We start from the raw sequence: 25,709 nt of genomic DNA on the forward strand, positions 1-25,709 counted from the left end.
TTCAGTCACTTTCGCATATTAGTACTTTTTAGACATTAAATCACATACAGTATGTACAGTAGCATACTTAATGGCAAAATCCCTCATCTTTGTATATTCAAGGCACAAATCTGCAGCCACATACAGTGTACATTTTTATATACATATCAAAATGTAGTGTAACTAGACAGACAGATGGATATGTTCCGTCTGTATATCCCTAAACACCGATAGTCTCATAGTCTCAATAGCTAAAAAGTTTCTCTTAACCAAATAAAAATAATAGATTTTAGTGTTAAGCAATTAAATAACGATACAATTTTTTTTTTCTCTTTAAACAAAGAATACTATACATCTGCATCAATGACCTCCCCCCATTTAAATTATGTAGCTTCTTACTGAAAACTAGCTTTGAAAACAGAAAATTTTACCGTACAATACAAAACCAGAACAAGAAAATGCTATCCCCTCCAATCCTCTTGTGTGGTGTACTTACCCCTTTGTCTCTTGATTTTGAATTGAATTTCACCGTCTTTAACCTGGCTCTTTCTTTCTTTTCCACCCTGCAGAGACAGAGAAAAAGGATACGTCTTAAGAGAGCAGCACTAATGCGTATGTGACTCAGTATTTCAATATTTATGCCTTTCCAGTTTGCATTACTTCTTTTTCAGAGCTGTCTAAAAAAAAAAAAAAAAAAAATGAAATCTGCATTTTTATGCAGCAACAGTGTTCAGGGCCCAAACATTGGAAAGACCTGCCTTAACAGTGTCAATAGGGGAGTAGAATCACACCGCAGGATTCCAGGACGGCACTGATTTGACAGTTTGCAAGAAGGTTCTGGATTAATAAGTCACGTGAGGGACAGCCCATTTATACATAAACTGTGTGCTTCATACAATATAGCATGCTTCTATTCTGAATCAGAGATCATGGGGCAATGCATTTATCAGTGCTTTTAGACTCATCCTTTCACCAATCTATACTGACACATACACAGACCAAAGAATTAGGCTCACCACTTGTCTGTTAATGAGTAAGTAACATGGTATTTACAATCATTCTGGGTAGTAATGTTGCTCCCATTGATTATAATGCTGATACTGTAGCTCTATATTGGAGCAACATAACTCACAACCATGCAGAACACCAGAAAATCATTGTATTTATCTTGCTCTTATTATTACTTGTACTGTGATTCTTGAAGTGTATTTTTGCTTACGATTGTAAGTCGCCCTGGATAAGGGCATCTGCTAAGAAATAAATAATAAATACCAGAACATAGTCATGGGAATGTAAAAATGACATTTAAAGCTTAAATGCTACTTAAGTTTGCTACTTAATGACCAAAATGAAAAACCTTCAGACATAAACCTGCTCTGACGTAGCCCTCCATGAAAGCATAATACGTAATATGTTCTAAATGTCTATGTATGCGGTGCATAGCCAGCATAACGGGAAATCCAGGACGCTGCTTTAGAGGTTAATGGTCACTCTTTCACTCTTCTGGTCATTTTCGTTTGATGCCACATGAAAGAGATTTTATAGGAGACGATTGGGCAGCAATGGCAAGCAATGACCTTTGATGAAACGAAGGAAATCAAAGCCATATGTTTGCTAATGCCATAACTATCAAGAGTCACAGCTTTTAATGGGGCTTGAAAGTTATTTAGTAAAGTTAAAAAGACATGCAGGATGGCAGAACATTATCATCTTTTAAAAAGATAAAACATTTTGGCATTGGTATTACTCCCCATTATAGCACTTATGTTGAAGATCTTTTGGTTCTTTTTTTATATTTTAAAGTACAATGCAGTAGATCTAACTGTTTCTTCTTGATATTTACTGAAGTCATGTGCCTTAGATGAAGCTTGAACAATGAATCTGAGCTACATCACAGGAATGGATTTTCTACCTGAAAACAGCAGCAGCTTTTAACTCAAGTATAAAATACCAGCAAAGAAACACAGACAAGGAGAACAAGTGATCACTTGTGCTAATAAGGAGGTAAGCACTAAATACATTTAGATAGATAGACATACAAAAACTACTGGCCTTTTCAAACAGCACGTAAACAGACACAAGCTCCATGTGGGTGGGAATAAATGGGGTGGGAATAAATGTGGTTTCTGAATGTACTTTCTGAATCAACAAATAAACATGAGCTATTAAAGCTTTCAATGGAAAATAATTTGATCAAGGTCTACTTAAAAAATGCTCTTCTTAATAATTTTCCATTTTTTATTTTAGTATGGATGTTAAACATATACCTTTAGATAGATAGCTTTGTAGACTCGGAAACACACTAGACCTAAAACCGATAAATAACTGGAAATAGACCACATCATACCTAAATTTGCCAAGTCTAATTACTGTCAAAATAGCTAACTGGTCGTAATGGGTCTTTCTGACAAGGCCCTGCAGTCTGGGTGTCCTTTTAGCACTGCTGCTTCAAATGACCCCTTACATGATCTAACGGTTTTAAAAGCAATGTCGGTGAAATTCGATACCACATACAGTTTAGAATTGTGATGGATTAAGAGATTAAGAGGGAACCTGAATATCAGTGTTACATATTTGATGGATGTGTGGTGCTCTGCTTATGCTAAACAGCTATACTAGAATAGCTCTGGCAATTGGGTAGAAATGTACTGGGGCATTGGGGACAATGCGCAAAGCCTTCTAACTCAAAATTCCACTACAATAATCTTACCAGACCTCCAGAGGGGAAACGGTAGTAAAATTAGCCTGTTGCACTGCCTAGACCCTTATTCAAATTGTTTTGTATTCAACTGCAATATAGTTGGGATTGATTTCCATAACATAAACTAAGAAATTGTTATTGTCAAGGTGATTCAATAATGTAAAACTTTAGTTTTTAAAAACAGAAAAATTATACAGCTGATTTACACTTTACACCCTATGCATTAAACGCTTTTGTTAATGTGTCTAAGAAGCTCAACTCTCATTCGCTAAAGCCGGGTCCACACCTGAGCAATCAGTTGCGCATCCAAATCGCTCTCAAAATCGCCTGCAACGGCTTTGTCCTCACCTGAGAAACTAGTTGTGCAACAAGCTTCCCACGTTTAGAAGTGAGGGTAGCTTTTCTGGCAATTACGCTGACCCTGCTTGTGCTGTCAGTTCTTTCCTTCGGTCTGTTATTATCTTTAGTAAACGATGGCTTCACTAATTACCGATGAAGAACTGGCTGTTATAGGCGTCTCATCTGTAGTTATTTTAAATGCGTTATTAAAAGCAGAAGCGGAGCCATGTAAATGCTAGGCAAGACTTTGGCCGAGGTGTCGTCAGAAATACAAGGCATACAGTTGACATCTTTTTAAATTCACTCTTTACCACAGGAAAGCAAACAAACAAACAAACAAACAAACAAACAAACAGTCAGGAGACTGTAACAACCAATCGTATTTCGCAAACGTGCACGTGATGCATAACGTCACTACAAATCGCTCAGAAGACCGTTTGAAAGTAGAGCTTCTCTACCATTAGCAACCAGTTGCGCAACTGCTTGCAGAAATGTCCACACATAAGCGATTCAGTTGCACATAACCAAGTTGTGGACCTGGCTTAAGAGAAAAATGAAATAGCCTTTTTATAAGCCAGCTAGGCTTTCCACATTTAATATGCCAATTATTTAGACCACATTAGTCATTTCTGCTACAAAAGTCTGTTATGATACATTTTGTGTCAGAGCACAAGAACATGTTGAAGAGTAAGTTGCTTTATAGTACTTTTTTTTTTTTTACTGGCTAAACCTTTTTATGATGTTTTCTGAATTTAAATTGCAATCATTCAAATACAGTGTTCAGGCACTTCACCTGAGTTCTGCACTTCATTTCTATTTGCCTGTCATATATACATTCATTCATTATATATATATATATATATATATATATATATATATATATATATATATATATATATAATTTTATACATACACACACATATACACCCCCCCCCCCGATAGAGCAAAAGACCCATAGAAAATCAAATAGGCTATAACAAATACTGTACAACCACTCCCTCGTTTTATCGTGGGCGTCAGAGTCCAATATAAATCCTCTACGCAACCCGCTTTATCTCATTTTTCGTATAAAAAGCAGCACACCGCTTTAATTCGTACTGCGGAGGGTAATTGCTTCTCATCAACTTAAGTCTACAATTAATAGAGTCTTCTCTCCTTTCTCAAATGCCCAAACTGCTGCATTGAAAGAATCCATTCCCAACATAGGAGGCTTGTTGCTAGGGAGAGGAATTCACTGCCCTGTGACCTTTGCTAGTGCATTGCTTAAAAAAAACGCTTCAGCAAGTAGATATTTAATTTGCTTTGTGTTATTGTGCAATGCATGTGTATATGATAACAGTACGATATTAATGTTTTGGTTTTAATTGGTTTGTGATGTGCAGTACAAAATAACAAACAGTAATTCTAAGTGAAATTGTCTATGTATAGTGCAGCTGTTAGACATGGGCAGTTAGACTAAAAATGGGGAGCCAACTCCAGGACCGCGATATATCTGAATCCGCAGTATAGCGAGGGGCGATATAACGAGGGGGTGGGTGTAGAAGAACTACTAAGAGTAACTGAAAACATCATGAAAAAGTAAAAACTAAAAAAAAAATCCCAAAAATGCAATTATAAAACTACTTGCTCTATGTTTTCCGTGGTGCTGCAATACAAGTATGTACTGAAAAATAGACGTCAAAACATCATATAGCACAGCTTTCTAAAAAGACAGGACCTATAGGGCAAGAAAAGGGTTATGAATAGGCTAATAGGATGTGGAAATTAAAATGGTTAATTTGTTAAACACCAGTACCCAAAAAGAGGTCATTCTGCCTTCACGACAGGGTTCTTGCTTTGCTAAAATTGGGGTAACTGAGAGCAGCTCTCCGAAGCATGCAGACATTGCAAGCTTTTATCTTCAACAGCATAAAAGCACGGCTGCTTTCTAACATTTAACATCTATAACATCAACAGCCCAGACACATTCCTAATGACTAATGTTACGTGACACTTTAAATGAGACAGCTCATCTTGTTTAAGATTAGTGCTCTTTTGCGCAGACATGAAGCCTCATGAATAGGAAATTTGAAATAAAAAGCCGACAGATGAAAAGCCCTTTGATGTTCTGTATTCTGAGTCCCATGGCAAGATGATATGCATGCAAGCTTGTGCACGCCATCACTGGTAATAGGGTTACAAACATTGTGAAGAGGCACCTCTCTCTTCACTAAGCTCAACAGGACAGATACCGTAAGCATTTAGAAATTGTCATATTATTTATGTTCTCATGTAAACGCTACAGCAAACTATGAAAGAGCAAGTTATTTTGGAAAAGGAAACCACTGTATAATATACCTGAGCTGTACAGAATTTGGTGTCTTCAGACAGCACTTTTAACAATGTCTCCTGTATGTTGTTTTCAACAGAAACACATTCAGAAATAACATGGGTGTCTAGTTATTCTAATTGAGTGAGCTGGAACACTCAACAGCTCTTAGAATTTCTTATCTAATGCATCTCATTTAAGACCTTCCAAAATTTGCATGACACAAGTAATTTTTTTTTTTTTTGTCAATGTAAAACAGGACAAGTTTGGCCTCAATTGGTTGTTTTGAAAATCAACCGCATGAATATTTTGCTAAATTTTTCAGCCGATATTGCCGGTTGGTTCTGAACATTATCTGCAACTTGCTGTAATAAATCCTATTTGTTTTATCCCTTTTGCTGATATCATTCAGATCCCAGCCAAACAGGCAGGCCCGGGTTTCAAACTTTTTACATTTATTTAATAGAGACTCTTGCACTGTTTGCGTCCTTTGCCATCGTCCTTGAACAGAACTGCTTAATGGAAATGCCATGCAGGGACAGAAGGGACTGGAGCTGCTCTAGGTTCCCCCCAGCCCCGATGCCTGGTCATCAGAACACGGCTTTTATCCAGTTAGGGATTAGTCAAAGTTCCAACTTTGATCCTGGCAGGGGCACCGCTGCCCTGCCCTGAGCAGACAGGACAGAGACCTGGGACCTCCCGAGCCCATGCAGCACAAGCTCCAGTCCCCTGCGGTGTCCTGAACTGCAGGACCCAAAGTGCAGAGGATTGACGCACTAAATACATTAAGCAACTGTGCCAGCAGCCTCAAAACTCCTGACGCAGAGGACACAGATTTGCTTTTACTGTAAAATATTTCCCCAAACTTAATTGTGAGGTCCTGGTGTCCTGCTGGACCTTCCGGGCTCTGCTGAAATATAGGGCGCGCGCGTGTGCGCGCGCACACACACACACACACACACACACACACACACACACACAGAGATGATGGAATGCAAATGTACAGCTCCTGGGATGAACTGGAAGTGCTTCCACAGAAAGTATACATCACTTAGCACTTCCCTGACAAATATTACAAGAGCTTATATTTTATATATGCGTAGACATGCATATTGCAAAAATACAGTACAGTAAATAAATATATAAATAAGAACCTTTATTTTATTTATTTTTTGGGGGGAGGGGTCTGAGCTTTACAGGAGCATCCCAAATGGCAGCAATATGGCAAAAAATATGTGTTCCTTTTTTAACTCCAATATATTAGGATACTATATTATTGCTGTGCCACCCAGGATGAATGATCAATACTGTATATAGGAGTTCTCTCTTATAGAGCAGATGGAAAACTGTTAGCGTTTTACTGCTGTAACTTTGGAAAGGATGATTTATGGAAGAAAATCAGGATTTCAAATCACTGCTGCTTTGATGTGGTGAACTGTACTCTTTACTCTTTACACATGCAGGGGACAGCCATTCTGTTTAAACATGCTTCCTTAATGGAGATGCATATAATCGGTTCAGTGTTTAGGATTCAATTCAAATTGTACAACATCAGCAATTAGGTGACCCAGATCTCAGTAGAACTCTGCAGCATTTAGATTGGAAGGGGTCATTCTTCTGGACGATTTCTTTTGAGTTGGGTATTACTGTGAGTTGTGGATATAGGCTAGTGGACAACCATCTACATAGCAGTGTTTCTTTGATTGCTATTCATTCCTGCCTTACCCAAGTCAAACGATGCGCAGTATCTGAATCGGTGTTTCACTGCGTATGCTGCATATTAGATTTAATGATACAAGCAGATTTAGAAACTTTATTTCGTGGACAGCTTAAACCCGTCCAACTTTTCTTTTTGTATTTTTATCTCCTCCTGATCTCCACGCAGAGTCAGACAGGAAGAGATTTAACGGGGGGAATTTAAAATCTAATTAAAAACGCTGCGCTCACCTGCGTTTGCTTGGGATTACTCCAATCTCTTCGCTCTCTCCATCTGGCGTGACCTGCCGTGCTTGCCACCACTCGTCATCAGAGGCATTGATAACATGCAGAATGTCCCCAAACTGGAAGTTCAGCCCTTGACTCGGGAGCCCGCTGTCCTTGGTCTTATCATAGTCAAACAGCGCTCTAAAATAAAAAATAAAAAATATGAAAATGACACAATACAACATTAGATTCTGTGAAGTAGGACAGTCCTAATAATGATTCTCTATGAATAACAATGGCTATTAAAGATGATCAGACTCATTTTATCAACAAAAAAAAAAATCTAACTCTATTGCTATTACTTTCCAAACATTGAAGCACAGTCAAACCAGTATAGCAAGTCTATTGGCCTTCATTGTGGGGGTCAAGTTTAAATAAGGTTCAGTTTACCTTACTACTACTAACTATTTGCCATTCAAGCTATATTTAAATATGTTCTTAATCTGTTTTATTGCAACTTGAACAGTTTGAGGATATTCTGTATTACTTACTAAAATTACGAGCGCTGCTGTTGCAAAGTAATGTTTAATTAATTGGATGTTAGTTACCTTTTTGTTGTGTGAATTGTGCATCTTTCTTAATTTGTGTAAATGGAATAGTTTAGTTTACTGCAGTTACTCCAGTCAACACAGTGACCTTATAACCACCCAATATATTTAGTCACCTGTATACATAGACCATAGACCACTTGTAGGACGGTCCCTTGAGTTTTCTTTATAAGCTGTTTTTTGTTGTTGAATAAAGAAACAGTAAGTACTAGGTTTATGTGTTGTAACATTTTGGATTTTATCTAGAGACTGCATTTTTTATTTTATTTTTTAATACGGACATTTAATCTCCTGGAGATCCATTAAATAGGGCACTGCTGTGTCTTCTGCTGGAAGAATTGGAGCTGAAATAACCACTGCATCCCCTACAGTGGCTGCCAGCCTGACATTCCTGCATCAATAATACACTGGATACTGTTAGACATATTAACTTAAAAGGGAAGAAGAAAGGCTGCACAGACCTCTTTGCTAAACGACATTAAGAGATTAGTAAAATAGTCCTCTGTCACGTCACATTATGACCTAGGCTATGAATGATGGATTGGTGCCTAAGAGAACTTTGCTAGCTATTGCAGCTGTTTCACACCCATTTATGGCTTCTTTATAATAATACTGTAATAATAATATACAAGATAATAGATGGAATGCACTAAAAGAGATGAATAAACCAGTGCACACATACAAAGGGTCCTCAAGATCACATAATAAATCACACATTGTATAAAATATAGTTTATCAGATAAGTCAAATGCAATCCGAAACATCTATAGTAGGCTAGGAGTGTATGATAAAAAAAGTGAAGATCCACATTTTGTTTTTTCAATTCAAGCTTTCCTCAAATCTGTGCGTCTAACTATTCTCTTAACAGTTGACACAAGTAATATATATATTTTTTTTATTGTGCTTTTACAGGTTTCAATATCCCTTAATGTATCTATGATCCCTTTATGTTTACTGTGGACTAAAATGTCAGCCAAATTTGCATCCCTTCTAAAAGCTACGATCGGTGCTTTCAGAATTTTTTTTTCTTCATTTTTTCTAAATTATGAAGTATACATAAATGCTTCCAAACAATTTTTGAAATGTTGGTTAATTTAGTATATGTAATTATTAATGGTACTCTCTTAACCCTCTCTTCCCTTTTCTTATAATCAAGTAGTTCATTCCTATTGAGTTTGTCAACTTTTCTCAATTCTCTCTCAATAATTTGTTCTTTACATCCTCTTTTCTTAAGATGTATTTATTTATCCTTTAGAAATTGCTCTTTTAGTATAGATAGGATGTGCAGATGACATATGTAGGTACTGATGCATATCAGTAAGTTTCAAATAAAGATCTGTTTTAATAGATCCTTGATCAAGTTTAACTAAGGTGTCTAATAATTCCATTTCAGATTTTGTCCACTTAAAATCCACCAAAATGTTAGGGTGGATATAATTTGCCAATTTATGAAACTGTACAAGAGATTCTTCTCCATGTGTCCATATTCCAAATATGTTATCCACATATCTTATGTATTCGAATGGTTTCTTGTCTAGTTTACTCAATAACATTTCCTCCCGTGAATTTTTCTGATAGCAGCGTTGAAGCCGATTATGAATTCTAAATAGATACTGGCAGGGAAAAAGAAAGTGAAAGCCAAAACAGATTACACTGGGATTCAAAAATAATTGGAATGGGGGGGGATGGGTGGGGGTTTGGGGTACAAATAGAACTACAAGCACATAAAAGTAATTAACTTCAACCCACTATAACAAATAAAACCAACGCCTGTTTACTATATAAAAGAAGCCTCACCAGGGTCTCAAAGTCATTTTAAACATGATTAGGCATTCTATGTGCAGCCACACAGTTCTTAAATCAGTCGGGATCATTGCTGTGGTGGTGCTAACATTTGAGAGCTCAGTACATGGTCCACTTCACTGACCCTTTTGTTATGCTTTCTCATCAGGAAAAAGAAAAATTAACGCCGTTGTCAAGCTTGAGTGCTTTAATATATACAATTAATTGTATATATTAAAAATATGTTATAATTACCGTACAATTTAGGCTGAACCCACCAACATGCAAATTGAACACTTTACATAGTAGTGCTATGAAAACCTCTCTGAGCCTTATCACATTTAAAAAAAAAACTGACGCATATTTTTTTTGTCCTGTTTTTACTTCATATTAATACAAGGCCTGGCAGTAAGATCTTAACACAATTCCCTAAACCTTAAACTAAACCCTAAAAAACATCAGTCACTAAAATGTTATTAATGTGCTTTCTTATATCTTGAAAACCCTGTAATTATTAAGAGGATTTCTTTGTATCTGTTTGCAATGATATTATATTAGAAGACCAACTAAACGTCATATACCATGACATACCTTGAGTTGAAAACTCACCCGTGAATTTGAATTAAATAAATGAGCAGGAGTCAGGAGATTGAGCTGTTAAATTGCATTTCTCTTACCCTATAGATGCACAAATGCCTCCCAATAATAAACCTGTTGTGATATGCGTCCATTCACAGCAGATCTAGCATTTCAAGGGGAGTTCTGAAGCCCAGGGCTGGGTAAATGGACTCGTGCAAGTTTAAAACCCTGCTGACTGGAGGCATCTTGGAATTTCTCCCAAATACAAATAATGCAGCCTTACTTTCTGTCCTCCTCAATGCACACATACCATGTACTGTACCATCTTTGAGGGGGACAAGACAGTAACATAAAAATAAAAGCTGGTCTTCAATGAGACTGACCTCACTAACAATCAAGATCATTTTGTCCTAGGATTATGAATAGCTTCTCTCCTTAAGCGGCACCTTCAGGTTGAGTGGCTATAGTAGAATTAGCTTAAGACCACACTACCTTTTTGCAATCAAAAAACCTAGGTCCATTAATTAATTGATGAAGATATCAGGATATGATTAATTTATGTTTTAATTGAAAAAGCCCCTTACATCAGCATCCTCAATGCCCTGTGGTTTATGAGACACTAATTGACACTTTGCATGTTCATGAAGATTAATAAATTACTGGGAAAAAACAGATCGCCAACAGAGCTCTGTGACAGTGGATGCACTTGTTACCATGGCTCTTACTGCCCATATTCTTTGTAAACAGCTGTCAGCTGGTGTGTAGTTTTAAGGGGAGAATTGTTTTTTGCGCAGTATATGACTCATTTTTGTTTATTGTGGGTAGTAGTTTACTTTTTAGCCACGATAGCTGGCATTTACAAGGAACAATGGTAGTGGATTTTGTATTAGAAAAGCATATTTCGATTATAAGCACGGAGAATTACAAGTCACCAGTTAGGTGAACCCATTATTATTATTATTATTTATTTCTTAGCAGACGCCCTTATCCAGGGTGACTTACAATTGTTACAAGATATCACATTATTTTTACATACAATTATATTATTTTTAACTCATTATTTTTACATACAATTACCCATCTATACAGTTGAGTTTTTACTGGAGCAATCTAGGTAAAGTACCTTGCTCAAGGGTACAGCAGCAGTGTCCCCCACCTGGGATTGAACCCACGACTCTCCGGTCAAGAGTCCAGAGCCCTAACCACTACTCCACACTGCTGCCCATCTTACACATCTGCTGTAAAAGCATGGTTAATAACTGTGTATTCCAACCCTTTACAGAAAAAGACAGAAACTCATCCCACAAAGCCTATAATGAATACATTTAGCTGTGAAGGTCAAAAGTATTTTTTTTCCCCATCAAGGCAACTGTGCATCATCTGATATGCCACCTTTTCTGTCCATGCTATTTCTTAATAGCGGGTAAAATGATTCAGCCATTAACCGTATCGACTGCTTACCAAAAGCAGCTCTGTGCTAAAGTAAAGTAACACGACGGATTGGCTCATGTTACCCATGTTAATAGTTCTGTTTTCAGTTTGTTCCAGTAACAGATAACAGTCCTCAAGATAAATTTATAGTCTGGTTTAAAAATCACTTTAGGGATATGGGAAATAGACCAGGGGGAAAATGATGGTATGGTTGGTACCACAAGTCAAAGGAAGCTTATCTGAATACACAAGCGCTGTTGTGGGAACACAGACCACCATTAGACATGCTGTGACAGAAGCCCTAAGATAGAAGGAGGCAGGTTTTTTCTTTAACATTAACAGGTGATTTTCTTCTTTCAAAAAAAAAAAAAAAGAGTTGTCAATGAGTAAATGCCCCAAAGCATCAACCAAACAGTCATTTACTCTTCTAATTGTGTAATTTTGCACATTTCATTTAATGCAGCGTGTCATTCCAGCAGCCCCAGTATATTGCATGCTAATGGGGTCAACAGCCTGGGAGTGACTGGAGCCTAAACATACTTTTTTTTTTTTTTTGCTCAGAGACTCAAGTATCTCAATTTGAAACCTCTCTCTCAACACCTGAGGGTACAAAGTGGGACAGAACACTGAAGACAGTTTTGTCAAAAGATTTGTTTACGTAAACCTTTTGAAGAATAATCTGTGGTAAAGTGTGTCTGATACGTGTTTTTGGCAATGGTGAATGGATAGACTAATCAAAGTGTAATTCCAGCTGATTCTCTAAACTACCTTGACAGCACAGAACACTGCATGAGAAAAACACTGATGTCAATACATGAACATCCACATAGCATGTCCTCTCAAGCACCCTGCCCCCCCCACCCCCTTCTATTTAAACGCAGTCAATTACAGGTGCCCGTGGGGCTTTATATATGACATTCAAGATGGATGACAAATGAATGGCTCTAATTTCAGACTGGGCAAAAAAAAAGTTTCATCTGCAGTTCAGCACTTTATTTCCATAAAGGGTTGCAGGGGTTTTTATTCAGCAGTGTGGAGTAGCGGTTAGAGCTCTGGACTCTTGACCGGAGGGTCGTGGGTTCAATCCCAGGTGGGGGACACTGCTGCTGTACCCTTGAGCAAGGTACTTTACCTAGATTGCTCCAGTAAAAACCCAACTGTATAAATGGGTAATTGTATTTAAAAATAATGTGATTATTTAAAATTGTATTTGAAAATAATAATTATTATTATTTGTATTTTTAGCAGACGCCTTTATCCACTAGGGTGTGTGAACTATGCATCAGCTGCAGAGTCACTTACAATTACGTCTCACCCGAAAGATGGAGAACAAGGAGGTTAAGTGACTTGCTCAGGGTCACACTATGAGTCAGTGGCTGAGGTGGGATTTGAACCGGGGACCTCCTGGTTACAACCTCTTTTCTTTAACCACTGGACCACACAGCCTCCTATATCTTGTAACAACTGTAAGTCGCTCTGGATAAGGGTGTCTAAGAAATAAATAATAATAATAATAATTCTAAATTAAAATCCAATTTTGGAATGAAGCTGGGCTGTCAAGGCACATACATATAGATAGTACATGTGCAGGACAGTATATATACACCAGACAAGGACATCTTATAGTCTTTAGGTTATACAGATTATAGCTATTTTAAAAAGTCCCTACATTCATCAAAATGGACAACTCACAAAATATCCAGGAGCATCTTATTTTTTCATAAAAATACAAACAAACAATCAAATAAAATAGAGAGACAGCAAGTCAGTCAGACAGCCTCTATTTACACTAAAATGATAATCTGATACCATCATTGCCTCTGCTAAAGAAGTTTCTTAAGTTTCATCAACAAATGGGGGGAAACCCTGCACCACGGCCCGAGTTCCTACCTGACATAGAGTGATCTCTTCTGGCTGGTCCGCAACGACCCAGATCCTGAGCTTATACTGCTGTTCATCATCTGCTCCCGTAGATCATGGATTTTGGCTTCAAACCGACTGTATTCTGGAAAGAATGGAATCAAAATAGATGTTAGACATTTGCATGTAGATCATCTCAATATAGGCCTTCTTCACATCAGAGACTCCACAATAACCCGCCTCTTCTGGGACTATTCCTCAAGATAGATCACCTGTGCAGTCATGGATACAGAAGAACCTGCCAATCAAAAGACTTACTTTCAGCCTTCTATCAAGAACAGGGAGATGCAGCCTTTATAAATCAATATTTATAACAGAATAAATGTAAGGGATGACATTGTATCACTCTAAACACACTCACCGTGCAATTTTGACTCTCAGGTTAATGTCATGACAAAGTACGACTCTCCTAATCTAAACTGTAGCACCAAATTAACACAGCTGTGAAAGCAATACAGGGTTTCATTGCTATCAATGAAAAGCAGCAGCCACAGTTAGCAAATCCACCTTAGTAAAGGGATACCTCTTAATGAGGTCAATATTTCAAGCCCAAGACTCCAGTAAGTGGATATTTTGGACATGGTGCCACATCACAGGCTGCAGTACATGAGGGAGATGATCATGTCTAGTGGCTTCATTACTCATTTTACTTACTGCTGTTTCTGTCTGGAAGAGACATTTCTTATTCACAAAGAGGTGCACTCACTTGTCAGGTTTATGTACTATTTTGTTGTAACAAACCAAGAGACAGTAATGAAGACCACATTTTTCATGAATTATTCAAATGTTTTGGCCTACTTTGAGTTAATGTTCTCTGCCTCAGTCTACACTATCCTTCTGTGGTGTTGTATCGTGTTAAGAAAAACAAGCGTCAAACTAGAATGGCATTTCTGCATACCTCACCTTAGCAAATGCTTTAATTTACATTGGGGATGCTTCAGAAAAAATAACTTGTCTTAGGGGCCTCTATTCTTTTAAATATAAGGATAACAAAATCACCCACATGGTTTTTAAAACTACTATACATCGGGAAATACAATATATATATATATATATATATATATATATATATATATATATATATATTGCATTCTGCAAACACAAAGGACTTACAATATATACCACAGCAAATCAAAGTTTAGCAATGCTGCAAAACAACACAATGAATGAAAACCATGCGGAAAGTACAATCACTCTAAAACTCTTACCACCAGCAATTGCATCTGGTCTGAGAGAAACATTAGCATTACGGTTTAAACCAGCAAAGATCACAACAGCATACTACTCATTTATCTCCCCATCCCAAACAATTTAACCTATAAATCCCCCTGCAGTTCTCTATACTTACACTAATCTTTCCTGAAGAGGGTCAGAATGCTCTCCCTGTAGGATTTCGGCAACCGTCTTTAGTTTGTTTTCCTCCTGGCCCTATTTAGTTTCCAACATCTGCAGCCACCTCAGATCTGAAACTGATCTGCTGAAGGAAAGCTCAACATTGCCCTTGTCCACTCTGCCCAGCGTTCCCTGTGACTCTGAACAGCGTGAGGCACACAGCTACAAAACATCAAGATGCCAACCCTCACGAGCTAAGCCAGCTGCATCAGCAGCCTTCTCCACTACAACGCTGAATAGTGATTATCTTCCTCTAAAGGCAGAGTTGCAGTTCAAGCACCCCCAGTGCAGGATCACAACAGATGCTAATGGAATCTGTTACAGCACTGTGCTACTCTCTCTCTCTCTCCCTCCCCCCTCCACTCCTCTGTTCATTTACAGCAATGTGCTACAGGCTCACTAACACAAACACAGTATCCTTGCTTCAATAAGAGTCTTTATTTAAAAAATCACAGCTATCTTTTAATATTGTGCATGTGAGGATGGGATCATTTAAAATAAAAAATAAAAAATGTTTTTTTTATATCAGTGAGCTAATCTGTCTTGGTTTAATAGCTTAATCAAATCATATTTAGGAAAGTGTAATATCTTTAAAGTAAAAAGAAGAAGAATACTATTCAGTCTGTGAAGAGCCAAAATTAATTATACGTAAAGTTTCGAGAGTTCTGACATTTTAAATCAGTGGCTTACACAGCAACAACCTTGTTAAATCATACAGAGCCACTAAAACCTTCTAAAATGAAATATTCACTTGTGATGCCAGGGAATAACTCTCTCTTCTAAATAAAGAAGTTCCACTTTCTTAATGTTACATTGTCAAGGTACCTTTCTGTTCCACGAAAAGAACTGACCATTTTTTTTTTATGAATGACATTGAATTTCATGCCAGAAGCATGATTTGTTTAGAAAGGAAAAACATACAATAAAAGTAAATCACATGTTATGTATATTTGTTTCCAAATATTTTTTTAAAATGTATAATAATCAAAAATATCTTTGATTAAACATGGCCCAGCGCAGGGATCATAGCCTGCTGCAAAGCCCCAGGACAAAAATACTGTCACTTTGGAACTCTGACAAGTATTATCTAGATGCAGTGCAAAAACAGCTCCATGAAAAAGCATGGAAACCTCATCAGAGGAGCTGTGTTTCAATAATCCCACAAGCTTTTCTCCAGAAAAAAAACTGGTTTAATTGTTTGTGCCCACCCACAGCAACCTACAGAAACCTTTTATAGAACAATCAGAAGATGAGCTTGTCAAGGACAGAGACATGCAAGCTTATTTAATTGAAGACTTTGCTTTGTCAGTGGTACTCATATATCATGATTATAAAAAAAAAAAAAGTTATGATTCACTGATCCACCTACACTTTTTCCACCCAACCAAAAAATGTGAAAGTAATGTAATTGAATTATTACTGTACAAAACAACAAAACCACCCAGAGTGCACATTAAAACCATTACAATTTGGGATCATCACCATCATCTGCACAGATGAAAAGGCATGTTTTTTTGTTTGTTTTGTTTCAGCAGCATCTGATCTTTTTGTCGCTCTTTTTTCACCCCTGTGAACACTGCATGTATGTGAAACAAAAATCATACAAAATTGGCAAAGTCCTTGGTTATATTTAATTGCCAGAAGTCTTTTGGAATAATAACAGTTGTTTGTTTCCTAATAAGGATTAAAAAGTGGTGACATTTTGTGCTAGGTTATGAATAGAACATTCCTGTTCCTATTAATGGCTACAAAGCCATGTTTTATTGGCTCTTCTTACTATATTTTCCACACACTAAGCACCCACTTGATATAGGAGGCTGTGTGGTCGAGTGGTTAAAGAAACGGGCTTGTAACCAGGAGGTCCCCGGTTCAAATCCCACCTCAGCCACGGACTCATTGTGTGACCCTGAGCAAATCACTTAACCTCCTTGTGCTCCGTCTTTCGGGTGAGACGTAATTGTAAGTGACTCTGCAGCTGATGCATAGTTCACACACCCTAGTCTCTGTAAGTCGCCTTGGATAAAGGCGTCTGCTAAATAAACAAATAGTAATAATAGTAATATAAGCTTTACAGTTAAATCGATATTAAGGTGAAGCAGTTCTTACCATAAATCTAACCATGCTTGGCACATTTATTATCATACTAGTGCAAGACAGAGCCTTTTACAGATTTCCTCATGCTTGAAATAGAAATAAAAGGTGTTTGAAATCTAGAAGCATTACTAACCGATATTATTCACGCTCACATCGGTTCCTTTAATTTTGTATATTTGCTTTTTGTTTTATTTATTTAATTAGAATATTAACATCCCAATATCAGATGTAAGAAAAAAAAATGAATATCTATATAGCGTCACAATATATTAGTTTTGCATCTACAATTATTGCAGGGGATGTATGTTCTTAATGTAAAACCGTTGTCTATTGATTTAAATGAACTAGCAGTATAAGTTTACATTCATTTACAGTCATGCTATGAAGCAGACAGAAGTTACACATTTTACAAGAAACTAAACAATATCAAGTAAACTAAAGTTTCAGTCAGCACCTTCAGTGTAAGCAGTGAACAGGACAGCACAGCTTTTTAAAACCTTGAAAATACCAGAAAAACAGGCCTCAAGTTTTCAGGCAAGAATTCTCAGATTATTGCAAGACAAGATAAACAAACAAACAAACAAAAAAGTTCCCCACCTTCGGTCCACCCACATGAAGAACAGCCTTGGGAACAGCTAAGTGTCTAGAGTTTACCCATTTAATTTTTCATACATGATGTGCGTCTTTAGAGGGTTGTGTCACAAATCAAAAAATATTGCCAAAGCACTTTAAGGTTGATTCAGGAATTGGCAACAGAGTCAATGCATGACGTAATAATATGGAGGAGCTGAGAATGGGTTTTAGAAACAAGAAAGGCCCTTTAACTGACAAGACACGCAAACTAGGTTCCTTAAATAGGAATGAAGAACAAATATTTTGCAAGCTTGATTTAAAGAACATGACCAAGTCAACAGCAATAAAAAGGTCTTTAAATCATTTGAGGAACATATTGATCTACGTAAAACATAAAAAACATATTTTTTCAACCAGCCCACAATAAGCTAAACTTTTTTGGAGGAATAAAAGACTGAATTCTTCATAAACTCACACAATACTGCTGCATGAAAGCCAATAATGAATGGCCTTTGTTATTTCAAAGCACTGCAAGACTTGTACTTTGTAATTAAATGCAGTGTAGGACATCTTCAATCAAGAGAAGAACTGCAGACATGACAGCTGTGTTTGGTTTTATTGATGCATACCACGGTTTGAAAGAATATGCCAATTATCCTCTTGGGCTTAACCAGCTGCACACTGACAAATATGCAAAATTTGACTCCAAGAATTAACTTGCTACACTACTTGAACAAAATCCAATCAGAAAAAATAAAATTCAACATTAAGCTGGGCTTACTGAGAGGGAGAAGGCAGTGACACAGATTATTAGTCACGACTTAAGGTACAGGGTTAGAACTCCACATTGATGTCAACCTTCACTTTGACGACAAGTCTGAGAAATATAAATTCTCTCGGTCCCATCAATGACCTTTGCAGTCATTAACAACACCCCAGAGAAAAAGCATGCTTTCCATTCAGCAATCTTTCCAGCCTGAGACTCATCATTAATGAGCCCATGTACAAACCTTGTCATGCACGATACAATGAAAAGCAAGTAATCATTTTCAAGCACAAACAAAAAATTTAACACAAAAAAAAAAAAATCAATGTATCAAACTGACATTTAAATTATTGTTGGACAACAACTGGCAGGTAGCGTATGTGTGAGCAAGATTTGTGAAGCAGATCAAGCAACACCACAAACTAACGCAGTATAGCCTGTCTTGTAATGGCTTGGAGATGGTATTTAGTAATGTTATAGTATGCTTCTTTTGGTCTTTTTGGTCTTCAAGTCTGATATATCCCATAATGTTGGTGGTAGACAAAATGATATCATTGTTCAGGTGGTCATAACCTTAAAAAGAGTACTACCAGTTGCTATAGCAACAATTTATTTCTGGGAATGCAATTTGCAGTTGATACCCATTGACTGAACTGCAGCCGTAAACAAAGAGCTGCTTTCATGGCGTGTTCACAACAAGAGAGAGATGCAAATGCATGAAAAACAAACCCAGTTATGAAGTTGCTCATATGGTTTTGACTAATTATGTTTCCCTAAGTAAACTGGTAGACATCTGTGACTGGCTGTTTTGGTCAGTGATTAATTACCACTAATATGCCAATATAAATGTACATATATAAAAAAGGTACATAGACCTTTTGATCTGTTTGAATCCCTTCGTAGGCTTGAGTGGCAGAGCAATGTAGTTGTCAAGTTATTGAAGCATTGATCATCACAGCTTGACAGAGATCTGTTAACAGTTGTTACAAATCCTGGACTAACAATGTGCTGCTTTTTCTGAGGTTACCTGACTTAAGTGCTGCACACGTATGCAGGGTCAGTGCTTTTGAAAGCCAATCACTGTTCTGATCCGCTAGGTTTATATTAACAGCAACAAAATTCATTATTATATTCAGAATGCATCAGGAGGATGAATTATTGCAGGACTCGTTGAATTTCCAATAGGGAAATAACACCTTACTGTACTTTTAAAAAGACTAGAAAGAGAACAAATGGATGAACAGTTTTTGGTCAAACATGACAAGAACAAAGTCACAGCCAACAGTTTGTTACTGGAAAGACGATATGATACTGCAACCTCCATGCAGAAAAAATGGACAGGTATGAATATATTTCTCATTCCAGAAGCAAATACATTTATTCTAGTGCAAAATGTATAATGTGTAAACAGACACACAATTTAACATTCAAAACAATGTGCTTGTAAACATTTTGCATCTTTAAAAACACTTCACATGCACAAAGAATATATTTAAGCTCCAGGTATAATATATATTAGTTTTATTGGTTTGGGTATTGCAGGGCAATGATGCAGAACAGATATCTCTGCATTGAATTTAATTCATAATTATTTTGGTTTTCCATTGTAACATGCAATATGGTCTTTGAGCCAAGGCTAAAACTTCATAGCAGCACAAGTAGTTTAAAAAGGAAATTTTAAGTTAATCCTTAATGATCAAAGCCTGACTGCTTTTTAAATCTTCAATGTGAAAAGCTCTTGCAGATCAGGTGGTAACCAACCACAATTGATCAAAACCTGGTCTACTTAAAGAGTGCTTTTTTTACAATACAAAAATCCATTTCCTTGCTCAAGTTGTTATTTTCAAAGCATATCCTTGAAGTGAAGAACTTGTGTAAATAGGCAAGGCCATGTGATGTGCACGGTTAGTTAGAACCAGTGGAGCACATTCATGGCCCGGTTGGATTCACAGCCTAGTTGTACAGTTCTTTTTTGGTGTTTAGGGAGAGAACTATCAGGGTCCGTTACTCCTCACCACGCAACACAGTGGACCTGTAGGACTGGCCTTTGTCCTGCAGGGGCTGCTAGGTCATCCCCTGTAGAGCTCCTGGGTGTAAAGAGGCACTTGACTTGGTCGTGGGATCGAAGGACAACTTTTAGTTCTCTTGAGATGTGGTGGAGATTGCTGCGGAGAGGACTTTCTAAATAAGGGGGGTAAAATAATTGGGCGCACTAAATTATTATTAAAACGTAGTCAAATAAAATGTTTTATTGGGCAGAGTGTGTTGCCATTGCATCACCCTGGGCTGTTTTCAAAAACAGAAACCCCACGAAATAGAAGAGCCCCAGGTCAGGACAGTGTCTGGGAAGTGCGACATTATAAATGTTATAAATAGATGAAAAATCAAAGACGATGCAAGGAATAACTCCACAAGACAGACTGCAATGGTGCGACCTCCAGGCTTCAAATGTACCGTCAATGTCTAAAATAAGAAACTCTTCAAATGTGGACATTTCGTTATAAATGTGAACTCAGACTTTGAAGCTAAATAAATAAAGATTAACAGAGGTGGCATCCAAAAATAATGCCCTAAGAATTTATATCTATATTATAATTGCCTTTTTTAGAAGACTCAATGAGACCGAAGTGAAAATGCTGTTTCAAAACACATGAGGCTGTAAATATTTGAAACATATACAAGTAAATTATAAAGGTGTACAAAAATGCTTATGGACAAAGACAAAATGTGTTTTCAATTACGTAGCTGGTCTCCCGGGTAATATGACTGGCACTTAATCTAACCAATGAAAACGCGTAAAAGTTGGAAACGTTTTTTTATTGGCTGATCTCTTCAGCCCAGCAAAAATTATGTGGGAGGGAGGACGAAGCCTGGAGCATGACACAGGGAGGAGGGAGTTTTAGAGGACGGAGGAGGGAGTTGCAGGGGAGGGAGCACGTAATGACTCCTTTTTGCCCGATGTACGAAGGTGTCCTAATATGGACACCATACTCCAAGGATGCATTCCATACCCCATTGTCATTCCACATCCATTCATTTTATCAACCAATACATTCCAATAGAGTCACTACATGCAAATGTTGATATTTTTACTCTGTTAACATTCAATTATGCAAGTATCATTAATGCAGGTTTCCAGGATATATTATTCTCTAATGACTATTCTCTAATGAGAGAAGATTTTCCTTTCTTTCTCTGGCTGCATGGTATTTTACCATCATATCCCAAGAATAATTGAGAAACCAGTTTTATTTGCAACAGTAAAAAAAAGTTTAATATCTCAAGAACCTAATGCATTTTAAATGACAATGTTCTTTTTCTAAAAGTAATATTGCATTTGGTATGGATTTTAATATCATCAAAGCCTAAGCAAAATACAGCCTTCCACACAGCAGCCAAACAGGTGTCAATGGAGATGGGTGTACTGCAGCGATGTAGGATACTCTACGTAATAAGGTGACATACGGAAACAGCAAATGGTTAATCATTTAACAGTCTATCAAAACATTTCCAGCACACTAGGAACTCCGAGTCTGGGTCCAAATCTAACCTTTCGGCACAGATGCTGTGGTGCACAAACCCCCATAAACACAATGAACATGTTGATGTATCTGACTGAAGCGCAGATGCTCTTCTGGATAGCATATGGGAATTCAATCTGCCCCTGCAGTGAAAAAAAAAAAAAATGCTTTTCTTGACCTGAAGTGCAACTGACAAGGGTCTGTGCGGGCTACTGATTAAATGGCTGTGCTCAGCTCATCAGGTGCGGAAGTAAGCACCGAGAAGCATGTCATGGTACTGCTCGGTAGCAAATGTTGTTTGTCAAGAAACAAAAACAAAAAAAATGACCACAGAGGAAGAAAAAATGACCACAGAGCTTTAATTAGTTCTTTCATAACACCAATCACACAGTTATTAAATGCTTAATTTAGAATTAATGTGCTTGAGCATTCTCAGTGCTGTCAGTTTACATATTTAACCCTAAAGTTTAAGATAAGAGAACCACACCAGAGTGGAATGCTTTTGGTCAGACCTAACACTGAGAAGGGCTGAATGTATTGACCATTCAGCACAGAATGACATTCACTGGGCATTTTTACTTCAATAAAGGTTGTGCACTATGTAGTGAACCAAGAACAATATTTATTCTTGTTATCCAATTTTGTTGACTTGGTCACTGAAATCTTGCAAGATTTGATAAAAAAAGATAATGTATTATGTACACTAGTTTGCAATAAAGAAAACTTGAGAAATTGGGATAGATTCTGTATCAGAATCTACTGGCCGCAAGTGTAATTTTAAAATATATCATTTTAGCTATCTTATTCATTACAAAATACCATATTGTATTTACTTTTAAGTTGCACAAAATATCCAAAACCTACATTTCAGAAAGAAAACTCATGTAAGCTCAGTCCAATTAAAAAATGTAACATTTGGATCTCAAATTTACCGCAAACGTGCATTTTGTATATCCACTCGAAACACACTAAAGTAAAGATGAATATCCATGGCTATTTCAAATAACCAATAGTAGACAATAGTATCCAGCTAGTGTTGCTAATCAAACTTTTATTTAGTTGCATCATAAATCATTTACTATTTCTGCTAAGTGCTGAAGTACTGTATGTAACCATTTTGAAGTAACTTTGCAATTTAAGAAAATTCAGATATATGCCTCAGGTTTGATTTTTCAAGCAGGAGTAAAATCCCTGTGTATATTTTCAGCTCAATATCGTCTTTCCCTATGGACTTGTTAGCAACACGCAAGGCAAGGAATGGCACATGACTGGTGCTTAGCCAACAGCAGTATTTCACTGGGATCAGCACATTTGGAATGACTGATTAATCAAGCAGATATACATTTTCATATACAGCATGAACTTGCTAGAGTGAGGTTTTGAGATTTTGCTCATTAAAAAAATACTGATGTTACTTTCCACAATTGCTTTTAATTTTACACCAAAAAAGTAGTGTCAGTTTACTGTTTTCCAATAAATACTAACAAACTACAAAACAGTACTTAACTTTCAAAAGCACACTAATATGAGGGTGCTGACCCTTGCAGTACATGTACATACATTCAGGCCCTCTTAACTGCTATTAAAATGATAAAGCAATCAGATTCATTAATTCAGCAACAGCCTTCTGACCCAAACCCTCTTGTCAAGATTTATGAACCCCTCCACACCTGTATTAAACGCAGTGGTGCCAAATGGCCATTCATTCTTACATAGTGGGGTTTCCCAAGTGTGGGTATCAATTTGTTTTTGTTTAGCATAATAGAGTGAAGGGGAAACACTGGATCCTAGCCACATGCTGTCTCCGCGTTATTCAATGAATTATATTCTATGAATATTCATTGAACTGGATGGTTGCTCCAGACCCAGTTGACCCCAGGTCCAATTCTAAAGACTACAGACAGCATCCCCTAGGAAAGTGCGGCCCTCGCGCTCACCCTCTGGACGATACTGGGCGACGATGGTGACTGTCTGGCCTGCGTTCTTCAGAGCTGCGGCAGCCTGCTCGTGCGTCGCACTCCGAAGGTCAACACCGTTCACCTGAATTAGAGGCAAGTTCACAGCATTAGAGGCCTCCCCCAGGGAACCTGACACAGCTATTGATCTCTAGTGATATACATTACGCAGTGACTGTTAATTATTATTATTATTATTTATTTCTTAGCAGACGCCCTTATCCAGGGCGACTTACAATTGTTACAACATATCACATTATACATTATTTCACATTTTACAGATATCACATTATTTTTACATACAATTACCCATTTATACAGTTGGGTTATTACTGGAGCAATCTAGGTAAAGTACCTTGCTCAAGGGTACAACAGCAGTGTCCCCCACTGGGGATTGAACCCACAACCCTCCAGGTCAAGAGTCCAGAGCCCTAACCACTACTCCACACTGCTGCCCTGTTAATAGAATATCTGTCAAAAAAACTGACATACAGAAGACTGCGGTGGCCATTAAATAAAATTAGAGGCAGTACAGCATTAACACTCTTCAAAATGTATTTTTCATTGCAACTGCTTAACCCACTCAGTCACGAGTGCCGACTAACTACTAAATAACATTTAGCTTTCAAAAGCTCACTAAAATGAAGGTGCTGACCCTTGTGGTTCAAGCCTGCTCTCTTTAAAAAGCCTACAATTATTTTCCACAGGATTCAGCTCCACACACAACCCCTCTTAACATGTATGTAGTATTATCTGTGCTCTATAAAAGCAGCTTACAGAATACTTTTTTGTTGTTCGTATTTACAGAATATATTACACAGAAAATACTGCCTTGCCCACAGCCTGACTGACTATTTGCAGATACAAATGTACATATGAACGTGACAGTCTGGTTCTGTAAAATTGAATTTACTTTTCTTTTTTTTCTGCATAACTCAAGAGACAAGTTCAGATCTTGTGTGTGTTTTTCTGTAGGGATTAACAAATTGCAAAATGTTCTCTCCCCCATGTTTTAGACTGTTCTCTTGGTTGTTCTTCCATCTGGCTATTGTTGTTCATGCCCACATGATGTCTAAATTTCAGTTCCCTTTATCAGCTGCCTATGAATGGGACTACTATATTGGGAGTTTAAAACATCAGTGGCTGTTACTAGCCTTAGCAAAGCTTAGTAGAGTTAAACTTTAATAGTGTTAATAGCTCATACAGATCTTTAGTCTTAGTTACTATATTTAGGTATGAACATGGAAACTTTTCAATAATTTGACATTTTAAATTTCAGTGCTGTCAAGATAGTGTTTATTGAATGCTGCCTTACGGAGATGATGCGGTCTCCTTTCCTCAGCTCCCCACACAAGTCCGCTGGCCCTCCTGCCAAAATGAAGGAGATGAATATTCCTTCTCCGTCCTCTCCTCCAACGATATTGAAGCCCAGACCTGTGGAGCCTCGATGCAGCTCCACTTTTCTAGGCTCCCTGTAAACACAGATGGTAAATGCAATGTGAGAACACCATTTCTAAAAAGGTGCTGGAGTTGAAAGAAGTTTTAAAATACAATTTTAAGGTATCTTGGTTAAGAGAAAGAGAAGGGCAGACACTTTCGTACTGCATTGGGTGTGCGTTTATTTAAAAACTAAAACAAGGTATTTTTCTTGATTCAGTTTGGGGGAGACAAAAACGAAAATAAATAAGTAAAATATGACCAAGAGTTATAAGAGCCCTCAAGGAAAGTCTGTTGAACTTGAATGCGATTTTAATTGTAGGTATGGCTACAAAAATAGCATTATACTGTAGTTAAACTAAAGAGACTTCCCTGATAAAGATCCTTGACATTTGTCTTCC

At 37.3% G+C, this 25,709-nt stretch overlaps 1 protein-coding gene across 31 annotated transcripts in view; it reads right to left on the reverse strand.

The window, feature by feature from the left end:
* LOC117423772 (disks large homolog 1) overlaps window positions 1–25,709 on the reverse strand; it is a 172,399-nt gene that overhangs the window by 9,973 nt on the left and 136,717 nt on the right. For 30 of the 31 annotated variants that reach the window (XM_058990173.1, XM_058990163.1, XM_058990154.1 and 27 more), the window contains 5 exons: window positions 25,187–25,343; window positions 23,854–23,956; window positions 13,541–13,655; window positions 7,275–7,451; window positions 476–542 (listed from right to left, as the gene is read on the reverse strand). In XM_058990173.1, coding sequence (XP_058846156.1) covers window positions 476–542; window positions 7,275–7,451; window positions 13,541–13,655; window positions 23,854–23,956; window positions 25,187–25,343 — 619 coding nt within the window. Of the gene's footprint in view, window positions 1–475; window positions 543–7,274; window positions 7,452–13,540; window positions 13,656–14,918; window positions 15,191–23,853; window positions 23,957–25,186; window positions 25,344–25,709 lie in introns of those variants that run through there. The other variant, XM_058990184.1, reaches the window with a different exon arrangement.

Source organism: Acipenser ruthenus, chromosome 17 (assembly GCF_902713425.1).
Source record: "Acipenser ruthenus chromosome 17, fAciRut3.2 maternal haplotype, whole genome shotgun sequence".
NCBI lineage: Eukaryota > Metazoa > Chordata > Actinopteri > Acipenseriformes > Acipenseridae > Acipenser > Acipenser ruthenus.